Source organism: Prunus persica, chromosome G6 (assembly GCF_000346465.2).
Source record: "Prunus persica cultivar Lovell chromosome G6, Prunus_persica_NCBIv2, whole genome shotgun sequence".
Classification (NCBI taxonomy): Eukaryota; Viridiplantae; Streptophyta; class Magnoliopsida; order Rosales; family Rosaceae; genus Prunus; species Prunus persica.
The window spans coordinates 3,700,035-3,714,385 of NC_034014.1; the positions used below are offsets into that span (position 1 = coordinate 3,700,035).

At 35.9% G+C, this 14,351-nt stretch overlaps 1 protein-coding gene across 1 annotated transcript; it reads right to left on the reverse strand.

The window, feature by feature from the left end:
• On the reverse strand, positions 1–2,819 carry LOC18772749 (pentatricopeptide repeat-containing protein At2g30100, chloroplastic). Its single transcript, XM_007204986.2, has 3 exons — positions 2,422–2,819; positions 1,575–2,347; positions 1–1,090 (listed from the first exon to the last, which is right to left on the reverse strand). Exons 2-3 carry the CDS (start codon positions 2,301–2,303, stop codon positions 317–319), a joined length of 1,503 nt encoding a protein of 500 aa, XP_007205048.1. The 5' UTR covers positions 2,304–2,347; positions 2,422–2,819; the 3' UTR covers positions 1–316.

Genomic DNA, 14,351 nt, shown 5'->3' on the forward strand with positions numbered 1-14,351 from the left:
TCGAGAAACCGCAGAAACATACCTGTTGCATTTATATGAAGTCTACTTGATTACATAGTGTTGAAACTTCATTATTATGTTTCACAGCAGCCACCATATACACAAGTGAAAGATCCCCAGAACAAAACATTCAAGAACAATTTTTGCACAACACAGTTAACCTGCCTCTAGGATTTGGTCGTGCCAAATCTTGTAGCCATCCATAACTATACAAAATTAACATGTAAAAAGCAAGCAGGATTTAGGTTCCTGTGCTATGAAATGTTGACCAACAAAACTATACTTCTAAATTCTCAGAACTATCCCCCAAAGTGCTTTAAAGCATTTTTGTGATCCAAAGCTTATATTTCCTTATGAACAGATATACAAGACAAGGTCCGATCAAACTGGCATCTGAGAGGCGCTTGCAAAGTTTGAGGTAAGTATCTACACCACCAGATTCTTGGATGCTTTTCCTTAGCCCTTGCAGCACAGCTGCCCTGTCCAAAAACTCCGGGCACAAACCCAAATCAAGCATTTTTATTACTGTTTCTGCAGCATCATCAAAATGTCCCCCTTTAATGTACCCTCTTAGCAACCATGATAGGCTTTTCTTTTTACGCAGAGAACTGGTAACCTCTGTTCTCGTAAGCAACCGTCCTATAGCACTGGCCTCCTTTTGGGAAGCACAGATGGCTAACACAATGTCATAAAGGTCCGCATCAGCCTCTTTACCAACAAGTTTCATTTCCCACAACTGCCTCTCGGCCTCAAGTCCATGCCCAGAGCAGATATACATTGCCAGGAGCCTCTCATGAACCACCCCATGGAGTGAAGAACTTCCCTCCTGAATCACCCAATTGGACAACTGTACTCCATCAGATAGAAGATCTGACTGATACTTCTCGATAAGCCCAACATTTTCTGTATCAAATTCAGCTATCAGCCCAGCCCTTGTAAAACCCTTCAACTTGCGCAAAGCTTTAGCAAGTTCATTTAGTTCCTTAACCACAGCTGTCATTGCAATGAGGTAGCTGTAGACCTCTGGCTTCAACCCAGATTCTCTTAGATGAATCACCAACTTCACTGAATCCCTATAGTTGCCCTCAACCTGCAGAAACAAATTCAATAGTTTCATTCACATAAACTTAGGAAACTCTAAAGATTTCAGAACCAACTTTACAAACCCAAACTAGTGCCAACAGTTGTCCTTTCTACCTAGATATGTTCGGATAACTAACCAATAGCAGCAGTAATCATTGACAACTTGTAACCATTGGGTATAATCCGATGACATATAACGGGTTGGAGAATCGAACTATTATCCTTTTGATCTATATAATCTATTAACAACATTAGCACTGTGAGTGAAAAGAGCCGCCAAATTCTTCAAAACTGGACACACCGTCCTAAAAATTCAGTGCAGACAAGGTAAATTCAACTCAAAGCCAAAGTGATCCCAACCCGAAAATTCCATCACTAAAAATTATGCGTGGACAACGCAAATTAAGCAGCATTTAAATTAGTAAGGGAAGATTAATACATTTGACAATTCAATAGCATAATATTGAGAACAGTACTAAACCAGCACTTACCATCATCTTCCAAGCAAGATAGCCAGTTGGCCCTCCTTTATGCCCATCTGTATCGTCTTCCTCCGAATACACAATTCCACGTTTCAACACCTCTTTTACAAACAGAACCGCCTTTTCCTTCTCACCCATCTCCCAATACAAAGAAATCACCTTCTCCATCATGCTAAAACTCGGCTTCAAACCCACACAATCCATGTCCACAAGAAGGTCAACCACATCCCCAATGTCGTGTTCCCTCTGAATCAATTTCTTGACCCAACTACACATTATGGAAACCATAAGATCCATCGTCTCCTTATCGACCCGGTTCTCCTTTCGGAGCCACTCAAACACCTCAAGCGCACACCATGAGTCCCTACCCTCCTGAGAAAAGTAGACTAACACAAGCTGTAACTCTCTGGCCGATAACCGGTCGTTCATTTCCTCAAGAACATCGGAGGGTTCCCTTGTCATTCGCTCCAATTCTTCAATCGCCTCAAAGAAACCTTCACCCATTTCATCCTCGTCGTCGCTAGTCAGGAACTGGTCCAATTCAACAGATTTGAACAGCCTAAAGTCTCGAACTTTACTCGACTTCGCAACGATGAAGTTGGGTTTCTGGTGCTTGCAGATTCTAGGAAAAACCCTACCACAGGATTGCGCTGAGAAACCACGGAGACCCATAAAACGCTGCCGTTTAACTGCAAATAACGAATGGGTCAACGAAGCAAGCCCTTGAGCAGATGCCATTTTTCTTCAATTGGTAAAACCCAAACGATATCCCCTGCGTTTGGCTGCCGAGAAAATCAAGGAAAGTTAGAAAGAAAACAAAAATTTTGAATCTTAAGCTTCGTGCTGTAAAGTATACCTCACGTCAACCGAGTCAAAAGAGTGGTATATCAGCTATCAAATATTCATCCGTGAAGTAAAGCCTACCCTTGCCTCGCTCTGGAATTTAATTTTCAAGAAAACCCAGAACAAATATTCAAAGTTCTTAACTTTCTTTCTCTCATTCCTAAAATTTCTCGGCCACCAAACTGGGTATTAGGATTTTCAGCTCGAAAAGCTGAAACAGAAGAGAGAATTGACGAGGAACGCAAAGAGAATGAGAGAGGAGCCCAAAGACATGTGCCGGATGTGTGATCATCAAAAACCCTGGAAAAGTTAAAATTGGGAATTTATGAGGGTTTGGATTGATTGTGATTTGTGAGGTGCTCCTGCAATGGCCGAGAGAGCCTTTGCACCACTGTCCTGTGTGACATTGACACCCAAACCTTTCTCTGATTTTTTTCGCCGTTGCGCCTGGTGACGTGGCTCAAGTCAGACTACTCGGCGGAATCTGGCGCGGAACGGCCACGTGTGAATAGGAGAAATGCTCCTCTGCTGCGCGTCATACCTGATTCAGTTGTGGACACGTGGACAACTGTGGATGGCTATTTTGGTGAGTTGTTTCCATTGACCACCCCCACTCTCACATGTGTTTTACTGTGTCATTACAAGAATTTCTCGAAATGCAAAGTTAACCTCAAACATTGAATTGCACGTACATTCCGAGGTGTAATTTTGATGTTAATTTTGAAGAATTTTTGCATGACATCAATAGTTTTTAAACAAAACATTATTGAAAGAATCTTATAAAAATAATTTAAAACCTGAGGACATGGTTAATAGGATATTAACTTACAGATAATTGATTTCAAATTTAAACACTTATAACACTTTAGTATTGTGCGATAATTTATATTATCGCTTGTATTAAAAAAAAAAAACTCATATATAATTACAAAGCTCATAAATTTTGTGAAAATGGAAAAAACAAGGGTATGAGTATCAATGAAAATAATTTTATTTTTGGTAGCGATTTGAAACCCACTTTATTAATCATTGTACTAGCCCGAATGTCTGGCAAGCCCAAGCAACTTCCAAAATAAAAATTCAAACCCACCACAGATAAAATGCATTAAAAACAAAATAAATGGCCAAGATCCTTTTTAAATAATTATTATTAGAAGAGTCCAAGATCCATTCAAAATAACCAAAGAAATGAAAGTCCAACAACATGTATTTGAACAAAACAAAAAGTCACACCAAACTAGGGAAACAATGCAACAAACAAACCAAAGACAAAGCAACATAAATCCATGTAATTAATAAAATTTCATATGAAGGTATGCTCCTTCTGGTTCGGCTCGGTCTTAAAGGTCACCACACCTTCCATCTCCTTCACACCATCCTCTGACTTCATATCATCATCAACATCCCCCTTCGGCTCTGGCTTGGGTTGACTTGAGCTCGCATTTTCAGTTTGCCCCGCCCCGGGATCCGGACCCGCCATCGAGGCCTGCCCTAGCTGGTTTTCTTGCTTCTCCTTCTCTTTTGTCACATTGAGTTGCTTCTGCACTTTCACTTCTGTGGCTCTTTCTCCAGCTTGTTCTGTATACAAAATGAGAGATAAATTAAAAGGAAAAACATCTAATCATCTCTTACTATGTTTATTAATTAACTTAATATATATGTTCTTTAATATCTACTGATGCGGTGATTTGTGTATATACACTATTTATTTTAACAAATAAGTTACTACCATACATATCATATAATATCCCAAAATTGGTAAAATTATGTTAGTGCCTAAAGTAGACCATCGCAAATGTAAGACGAGAGATAAATTGTACAAGGTTCAAATCAAGGACTTAATTTGCTAGTATATATATAGCAAGCAAGGTTATATAAGTTGATATAATTTTTATTTTCATTTTACCTTTCCTTGAGTTTGAAGGTTCCATCTGTCGACCAGACTGAATAAGGCCTGAATTTGCCATCTGCTCCATTAACCTTGCCTGTTCCCAATTCATCAACCTGCTGCTTTCATTTGCGTTGGCCTGCAAGCGGGCCTTCTGTTGGCTCAACTGCAGTTCCCTCAGCCTGGCCACCTCTTTTTTGTTCGCTTCGATTTCAGCTGCCAAATTAAAACACATTTTTCATTATCCAACACACAAACTACACGCACACATATATTTATAGAGAGAGCTACTGTTGAAGGATCCTTCAAATAAGCTTATTTGAGAGACACTCTTGTAGGGCACGTTCCGCATTGTATTTCATTAATCCAAACGTCTATTTTGTAGATATTCATTCAAAGACCACCTCTACAAAAAATCACTTGAATTCGATATCATTTGACAACTCAATTAAATTTATATACTTTCTTGAAACACCTTGTTTATTGATTTTGTTGATCTCAATTAGATGTCCTAATAATTTTCAATTTGCATGATTTTTTGCAAGGATGATATGTGAATGAAGACGTGAAAAATAGATAGTTTGCATCATTGAAAAAAATTTCGTAAAAAACCTTAAAGGGTGTCCCTCAAATGGTAAAGATATATATATATATATATATATATATATAGGGGTACCGGCTAGGGTTTTACCATCTTTCATTAACTTGTCCTTGGCGTAAGCAGCTATCTGTTGGTTCAAGGCCTTTTGCTCCATTTGTAGATAATGCTTGTGGTGTGTGTAGAACTCAACTTGAGGAGCTAAAAAAGCTATTTGAGCCTATGTACACAAACATTAAATGAGATATCAAATAATTATATTTAAGATATTTTTTCATACTCAAATTAAGTAGTAAATACAATGTATTTTGAAGTTGAGTTAATTCATATATATGTTTGAGGGAAATATCTGAATCGTATGGTTTCTGTGAGAGCTCCCAATGGTTACCTCTAGAGCCTTCGCCTTCCTTTCCATCTCCGCGATATATTGTAGTTTCTTCAGTCTAGATTTCTGCGCCGAAGCCCGGTTTGAAATGATTCTAAAAAAACCATCAAATATCCGCATGAAAATGTTAGATATAATACGTTACCTAAAATTACTGTTATATATTTGGACCACATATTCTCACTACGTAATTTATTGACCAAACCCTCTAGTAGGAAAAACACTTACATGAAATAGGGATAGTACTATTTTGTTATTTTTGACTAATTACGATATGTCACGTGTGATAACTTTTTCACATGACATTCTGTGATTGGCCAGAGATAGCAAAACAATGTTATCCGTATTTCATATAAATTTTTCTGCTCTAAAGGAAGTAGAATTGGGACCCACATTAATAGAATATACATAAATGACTTGACTCTATTAAAGAGGTGGTCAACAAATGTAAAGCGGTACAAACAAAATTATTCTATGAACAACAAACTAATGTATATAGTTGATGGTTACCGTTTGAGCTTTTTTGGATCCATGGCCTCAGCGTCCGCGTTTTTGCCCAGTTTAACCTGAACACCATCCACAGTTACAGTTTTGGCTTTGCCAATAGCATGGTCATCATCACTATCAGAGCTTGGATTTTTTCCACCATTATTACCAGCTGCTGCAATAGCAGGAGTGGTATTAATATTGTTGAGCCTATTGGCAATGCCGGCATTAATCCCAGGATTAAGGGCATTAATCCCGGGATTAAGCTCCAAAAGCTGGCCATGGTTGGCACTACTGCTGCTTGCACCACCCATACCTTCAGCATGGCTCATCCAGTAGGGTTGTTGTCTCCACCCTTGAAATGAACCAGTTGGGGGTAAAGGAAGGTTGGGTGGAGGCATCATTGAGAATTGCCTCGGGTCGATGGGTCTATTAGCCCATGATCCAAATCCCTCGCTAAAGCTAAGCTTCTTGTTTGGATCCATAGTTTTGCTCTCACTCTCTCCTTTTTCTCTTTCTTTGTAAAGAAAACAAGAAATGCTAGAAAACAGAGACACACACTAGGAGTATAGAAATAATGTCCTTATAAAGGGGAGAGGAGGAATTTGTGATGGAGAACAAAGCACTCAGAAATCAATGTGTACACTTAACCTATGTTTATACAGACAAGATACAGAAAAATTACCATATATTACCATTCCCCCCACATTATTGATTGGCGCCTACAAAGCTGTCATTTGGTCTCAATTTGAAAAATCTAATAGATCAAATTACAAAACTAGTATTTACAAATCATGTTGGATTGAGGTAGGGTTGGGTAGTTTGGTCATTTTGCAGAGCATCATTAGACAAGTGCTGATGGTGCTTAACATATTTGAACTTGGTTTTCCCTTTTTATCTTTGTGCTCATCTCTTAAAGGGGTTTCCTCAAAATTTCTTCCATGTATATAACCTCATCTCGATTAGGTTTGTTCTGCGTCAACCCTTTACGTGTTGTGAGAAGGACGTTGTATGAAAAGTTTCAATTTAAACATTCTTCCTAATTGTAATGAAGACAATTGATATGGAAAAAACTGATGAATTGACGCAAGGTATGGATTAGCCCTAATCATTACAGTACACCAATATGATCATCAGCCACATTGTGCCATGTGGACTGTCTCACACCGAATAAATTTTCAACAATAAGATCCTAATACTAGTGAAGTACATGCACTTAAGGTTACTAGCTTTCAATCTTGCTGGTCTGAGGATCAAGAAAAATTAAAGGATTTTCAATCGTTTTTATATATAGAAATGGCTTGATTGACAAAATAAAACAAAAATCCAGGTATATAAAGTAACGCATATATATATATATATATGTATGCTCTCATGTAATTCATAGTAGTCCAGGGCGAAGCCATTCCTAGGACAAGAGTGGCCTTCGCCCCCTCAATTTTTTACCTCCCTCCTCCACTATATTATATATAATATATAACACTATATACACTTAATAATCGATAATTTGTAATTTAAGTTAATGGACTCTCTAAAATAAATTATACATGATTAAGTTTGAAATATTTAACTTTAACATGTAAGTTTTAAATCATATATATTTGATATACTTTATTTTCTATTTCGGCCTCTTCAATTTTACAATTCTAGCTCCTCCATATGAAGACTTTTCTAACTCTAGATTAATTCCTGCACAAAAACTTGGTTCGAAGTAAATCTTACAAGAAGCTAAGGAAACACAATTAAAAATAGAAAGCAAACAAAAAATTAAGTCTTTAAATGCAAATGAGGCATGCATTAATCTACAACAAAGAAAGATATCTAAAGAAAATCTCTTGTTACCCTTTTACCAATAGAAAAGCATCGATGAAAAATGCATATTCTCATATGACTCCAAGGCCGCATTCAAATCCAAGGTCGATTTTCATATGGAAGTTACAATGGAATCAGAGGGATGAATAAAGTTGTGCGAGATAAAGAATTAATAAGTGGGTAGAAATTAAAGGTTAGACGGTTATATTTGTCTCCGCATATTGAGTTATCTCTTAATTATAGTATAAGTTATTAATTAGCCACAAATGTTGACACAACGTAACAAGGTAATCAAACGATTAGTTTGAGAGAATCAAAGTATGGAATTCACCAGAGATATGAGAAAACCTCTCGTTTATTGAATTCAGAATGATAATATCATCCCCTAGCCACGGGCTAAAGTTAGTTTAAATATTCATAGAAATCTTAGTAATCAAAAAGGAAAAATAACAAAAGTTTCCAAAAACTAGTAAAATATTAAAAGGCTCATTTGGGTTGCTAAACAATCTCGAACACCCAAAAAAGCCCATACATCATAGCAAAGCAACGAGTTTTACTCGCAGCGCCATTTCCTTCAAAACGGTGGGTCATAGCCCTAATTGGAGCTTGAGGCCCAAACTTGTAACTTGCTAGTTTTGCCTCAGCTATATGTTTTATATCAAATGTTGAGTCCGGACTCACATATACCTAATTTAACGAGACATATATAAGTTTATGCTAGCGTTTCATTAAAATTGAACGGTTGATATGTAGGGTAAAGATTTAAAAGCATGTAACTAAATGATATAGTTCTTAAACCATCACACACTACCAAAAAAAAAAGCGGCAACAGTCAACATTATTTGGTGACATTTCCTTGGGTGACTAAAGCCTTTAGTCACCCCAGCAAATATCATCAAATAATGGTGACTGTTACCACTTTTTTTTTTTTTTTTTTTTTTTTGTAGTGACATTTTCATCCAACAACTTACTTAGAGGTAAATGACAAGTGTCTTTAATTATAATTTGCTAATATGTAGTGTATATGTATGCAAGGTTTAAAGAGTTATTTACACTAATACCCTCATAGGTTTTCCACTTTTTCACTAAATCCCCGAGGTTTCAAATTTAACATGAACACTCCTTGAAGTTTCAAATTGTTCGTTGATTGTTCATTCGAAACTTGATGATTTCATCTAATAAAACATGTGCAAATGACAAAATCAACCTCAATGAATGTATGTGCAATCTAATCTCAAAGGCTGACTTTGTCATTTGGAGAAATTTTTTTATATAAAAACATCAATCTTTGGATGAAAAATTAATGAAAAGGGGTTTTGTGAAAATAATTTAAAACCTTATGAGGTGTTTGGGTAATTTCCAAAACCTTAAGGGGTTTTGTGAAACAGCCAAAAATATAAAAGGGTGTTAGTGCAAATAACTCTATATATGTTATGCATATTAATTGGAGCACCAACCCTTATATCAACATGCACCATTTGTTTCATAGAAAAACTAGAGTACTTCCAGGGCTTTAGTTCCTATCATATACATGGCAACTAATGTTTCATCAACTGTTTATATATTCACGAATCATTTTTATTTTCATAGATAATCTTATTTGAAGCAGAACTTAAAAAGTTTGTTAGGGTGGGAGCGGGTGCTGGGCCTTGGAGGAGGGGACTAATTATAGAATCATACTTGGGAAATGTTTTGCCTTAGGGTTGAGCTAAGCTATACCCTTAGCATCCTACAATATACGTACGTAAATTAATTCAAATTTTAATGAGTTAGAATTAGGATAGGTGAAAGCTTCAAATATAACCGGATAAAATAAGAACTCATTTGATTTTAGCCGAAATTCATATTAGGAAACATAAAATGCACCTTAAAAATCTCTTTGGTACAAGCCCCCTCCCAAAATATATATGCCAGCTAGAAATTTCGGGATCTCCTTTACATGGCATCGTAGACACAATAGGCATATGTCCTGGAAAAAATGCCCTTGGGATACCCAGCAAAGAAGGAAAAAACGAGAAAGGAAGATTTAAGGCTTTGTCTGGATGCAGTGCATATAAAATATTTTTTTGTTAGACAGTTTGTCATTTTAAATAAGAAATTTACCTAATCAATCGAATCTTGAATCTACCTAACCAAAGGTTCATATTGACAGTCTTAATATTACAATTTGTCAATCTGTCAAGCAAGCCAACATTTCTTTGTGTATTTGTATATTTCCTATTATACTTAGATGGTACTATGTTTTGGGTCATTGTTTTAATCAGAAATTATTATTTTTTGGTTTTGGTACAATGGATGCTAGAAATCCAAAAAAGAAAGAGAATAAATGATTAAATTTACTTATATTAATTTAATTTGGGTGATTATTTTCTCACTCTCATTTTGTCTGCTTACACTCCTTTTTGTTTTTTAATATTTTTTACTATAACATAAAAGAGAGTGAAAGTGGACAAAAGAGGCGTGAGGACATATAATTTTCATCAAGGGCAGTGTAAGTGGACAAAAGAGGAGTGAGAAAATCAGCTCCCTTTAATTTACTCAAAATACCCTAGTGTAAAACAATGTTTTATGTGTTCACATAAGAAATAAATCCACAAACAAAGGACTAGTATATACTTCATTGATCAATTTCATTTATAATACAACAAATTATACTTGACAATGAAACAACCTGAAATTTATACAAAAATAAAGTCATTTTGTTATGTCAACCAATTCAAAATTTTCTTCTTAAAGTCGTGGGTAATTAAAAAAATCTACTTGAAGAATTAATGGATCGTAACTAAGTAAAGAATTCAAATTCAAGTAATGTAAACGAGTCGAAACATAAACCAAAACAAAAGCCCTCCATAATATTATTAAGATCATGTGTCTCTTTAACAAACACCAAACTGAGTTCATTAATTTAAGCAAGAAACATAAAGAAAATTAAAATCCCATGCACAAAAACATGGATATGTGTCCGGAAAATTCCAACAAAATACTACTAATAAACCAAGCTAGCTGGAGGACTTCTATATGAAATTTCACATGAACCTGAAGGAGGGCCCAGCTGGGTCATGCAGATCAGCATCATCATCACCATCATTATTGATCATGTTAAGCGGATTCATGGCCATGTGATCATCCATGTCCATACCCAAATGATTCATTTCAAAAGGGTCGATGAATGTGCCCATATTAGGCATGTCCAAATCATTCATCTCCACAAACGACTGTCCTGGCCAGCCATATTGGTTCAGATCATCAGCAGGTTGGTTCAGCATCAGGGTGTCAACCAGGCCAGCCGGCCCGGTGAATTGATCAGCAAGTCCAAGCCCAAAGCCAGGCTGGTCCAGACCCAAATTGACCAATGGACAATCTGGTGGAGGGTTGAAGGCCTCGGCTGCTCCTTGTTGTAGAAGAGCTTGATGGAGCTGCCTCAGAGAGTCTCTCTCCTTCACCAGTGCCTCATGCTGAGCTGCATATACCCAAATATTTAAGTTTAACCCTTTGTTCAGTTCATTCATGTATGTATCAAGAAAATTTGAAATAATATGCCGATGTTTTTGTTTCACAAATGATCAATTGAGATGATACAAATAACAAAAATGGTGTTTATATTTAGAGAGAGAGAGAGAGAGAGAGAGAGAGAGAGAGAGAGAGAGAGAGAGAGAGAGAGAGAGAGAGAAGAGAAACCTTGTTTGAACTTAAGTTCGTCCGTATATGCAGAAAGCTTTTGTCTCATTGCATGGTTTTCCGCCCTCAGCAACTTATTACGATGACCCGCATATTTGACTCTCGGAGTGTTGACAGCTATTTCAGTCTGCACACATGATGTATATATAAAATCCCACATCCATGTAGCAAACTTTTTTTTTGTGTGTGCAAAGGATCAACACTTACATGCATATATAAATGAAGTGGAACAACGGAACAACACATATAATTAAGGAGAATTTATGTGGGGACGAGATGCAAGTTACCTGAAGTACTTTCACTTCGTTTTCGAGTTTCGTAACATATGCAGCCTGCTTGACCCGATACCTGAGTGAATACTCTCTGCTAGCCAAAACCCTAGAGAAAACAGATCAAACATTTTTAAAAATTATTAGATCTAGAAAAGACAGAAGGAAAATGCATGTTTCTTGAGCGGATCTTTACAGTATAATTAGATTCTTCATGTTTTAAGTTTTATGGAATGTCAAAGCCTGTCCTGTACCTAAGTACAAGATATTGGGCCTCTTCACCTATTACCAATTACTTTCGGGTTGAATCTTATAATTTTAACAAAAAAATCAAAAATCAAATTTCCAACCGTGGTTTTAATTTCTTAAATATTTAGGGAAAGGAGATCTATGGTAAGAAGGCTAGATAATAAACTTTTTCTGCTGCTTGGCGTCCATCTCTTCAAGGTCATCATCCTCTAGATCAACAACCTGGATCTCAGAGTTGGGCTCATGAGTAGTTTCTGGTGCTAGTGCAAGTCCTTTGGCCTTGTCAGCTGCGTTACCACTGATATCATAGGATGGTGGTGCCAATGGGATAATGGGAGAGTTGGCGCTTGAGCTCTGCCACCCTAGATGAGAGGGTGGCAGAAGCTGGGAGTTTGTGTTCTCGTTGAAGCTCTCCATTTGTATGTTTGTAACCTGAAAAAGCCAAGCAGCCAAACAGATGTTAGCCAAAATGACATTAATTATAACCTAGAAAACCAAAGCTTAGAATCTTACTCATACGATACTAACATCACAAAAGAAAAATGATTAGAGCAAGTGAGTATTAGGGTTATCTATATGTCCCTTTTTATAGATACTAAACAAAGAGAAAATAACAAGAGCATCTTGGATAGGAACAAGCTATAGTTTCTCTAGTTGTCTTGTTTTTACTTTCCTTTTAATCAAAATTACCATTTTTACTCTCTTGGCTCCATATAATTATATTTCTTAATTCCTATATTGAAGTAACATGGGATCGTATAAGCTGAAATAAAATCAAAATTATAGTGACTTTTGAAACACGTACGATCGTAAGTAAACAACAGAAATTTGGCAACTATAGTTTTGTCAAAATGACTTATTTGTTTTAATTGAATAGTTTTGACAATTAATTCTAATCCGGATCATTAGATTATGAAACGGACGTACAATTATTGATGCGTCTCCGTTCTTTATTAAAGAACAAACGTCCTACACAGAAAATCACTTACTAGGGCTACATCTTTATCTTTATTTTCATTTCTTGGAGTATATATATGTTTTCTAATATAATTTCTACACATGGTATATGAAACACTACAAATACTAATGAAGTATTTGGTTCAAATACATTTTTCTCAATGGTTTAGTATTTGTCACAATTGGACTAGTAAGGTGAGCATTAAGGTGATGCCCCATAGACTGCTAGAGTTTCCAATCACAAGGGTATGTTAAACTACGGGGGTAAAATGAGAGTATGTATCATGACGCCCCTAAAAACATGTCTAGAAATACAAATCTGGTTCCTAAAAGCATTTGTAAATTTGTGTTTAGTATCAAATATTTTAATTACAGGGTAGAAATTTTTGTATTCTCAATAACTATGATTACCTTGTAAAAAAAATTATATACTTAATTCGATTACCTTGTAAAAATTATATACAACGGGCGCATACAATAATTTCTCTGCATACATGCTAAGTATAAGTTCGTGCAGAGTATCGGTTCATGAGCCATGTAGAATAGTTCACACTTACTATGTATATTAGATTCATGAATAATTTCAATATTCTTGTGCCGCCAGACAAATGCTTATATTTTCATATTGCCAGTTTATACCACACACACATTCTTGCAATAATTAATATGATCAATGATCCAGATTCACAATAGACAGTCTGGCGACGTAAAATACTTATATATTGTCATACTGTGAATTTAGACCATTACTTAGATCAATACTTTTTGAATATTTGATTCTTATTCAGTATCTAGCAAGATGAACATTCCATACTACCAAACTGTCTATCAAAAGGGCATTATCTTAGATAGAAAACACTAGCTACATTGCTTTATGTCTTCCCCCTTCTCCTTCTTATTATGCAATTTGTATGATAATCGAAATTGTTCATTTTTAAGGTCATTCTTGAAAAAGATCCGTCGAAATGAAAATCATTTTTGCCATTTGATTAATAGTGTGATAAGTCATTGTCTAATCCAAACACCAGGGTTCGTCTATTTATCCGAAAATAGTTCGATGGCTAAACGATTTTTTATTTGTTTAATGTTTTGTATAGAAGAACTTTATCAGTGACCTAGAAGATAGATAATTTTGATCATCAAACCACGTTGTAGGATAAAAACAGAATATAAAAATGTATAAAGGACAAAGTAGATAGCATTCTCTTACCCTAGACATATATAAGCATTTAGATTTTTTTTTTTTAAAGACATATATAAGTAAAGTACTTAATATATTCCATGAAAAAAGAAATCACCTCTCGACATGTTGCTAAGAATTAGAGCATCCAATTCACAATCAAATAGTTGTTCCTTACGTGGGTTGTTCGTGTGCAGGGGTGGATCCACGTTTGGGCTATAGCGGGTTCTAGCCCAGTATTGATCAGAGGGAGATAAATTAGGCTTAGTTGTATAAGCATAATTCAGAAAAATTAAATAATAGCCAGCTCACCTCGAGAGAAATTATAAAATGATACAGTAATATTACAGCAGTGTATAATACTCCTATCCAAATACAGTCACGTATCAAATACAACCACATCAACATATAGTACTCCCATTCAAGTAGATAACTTTACTG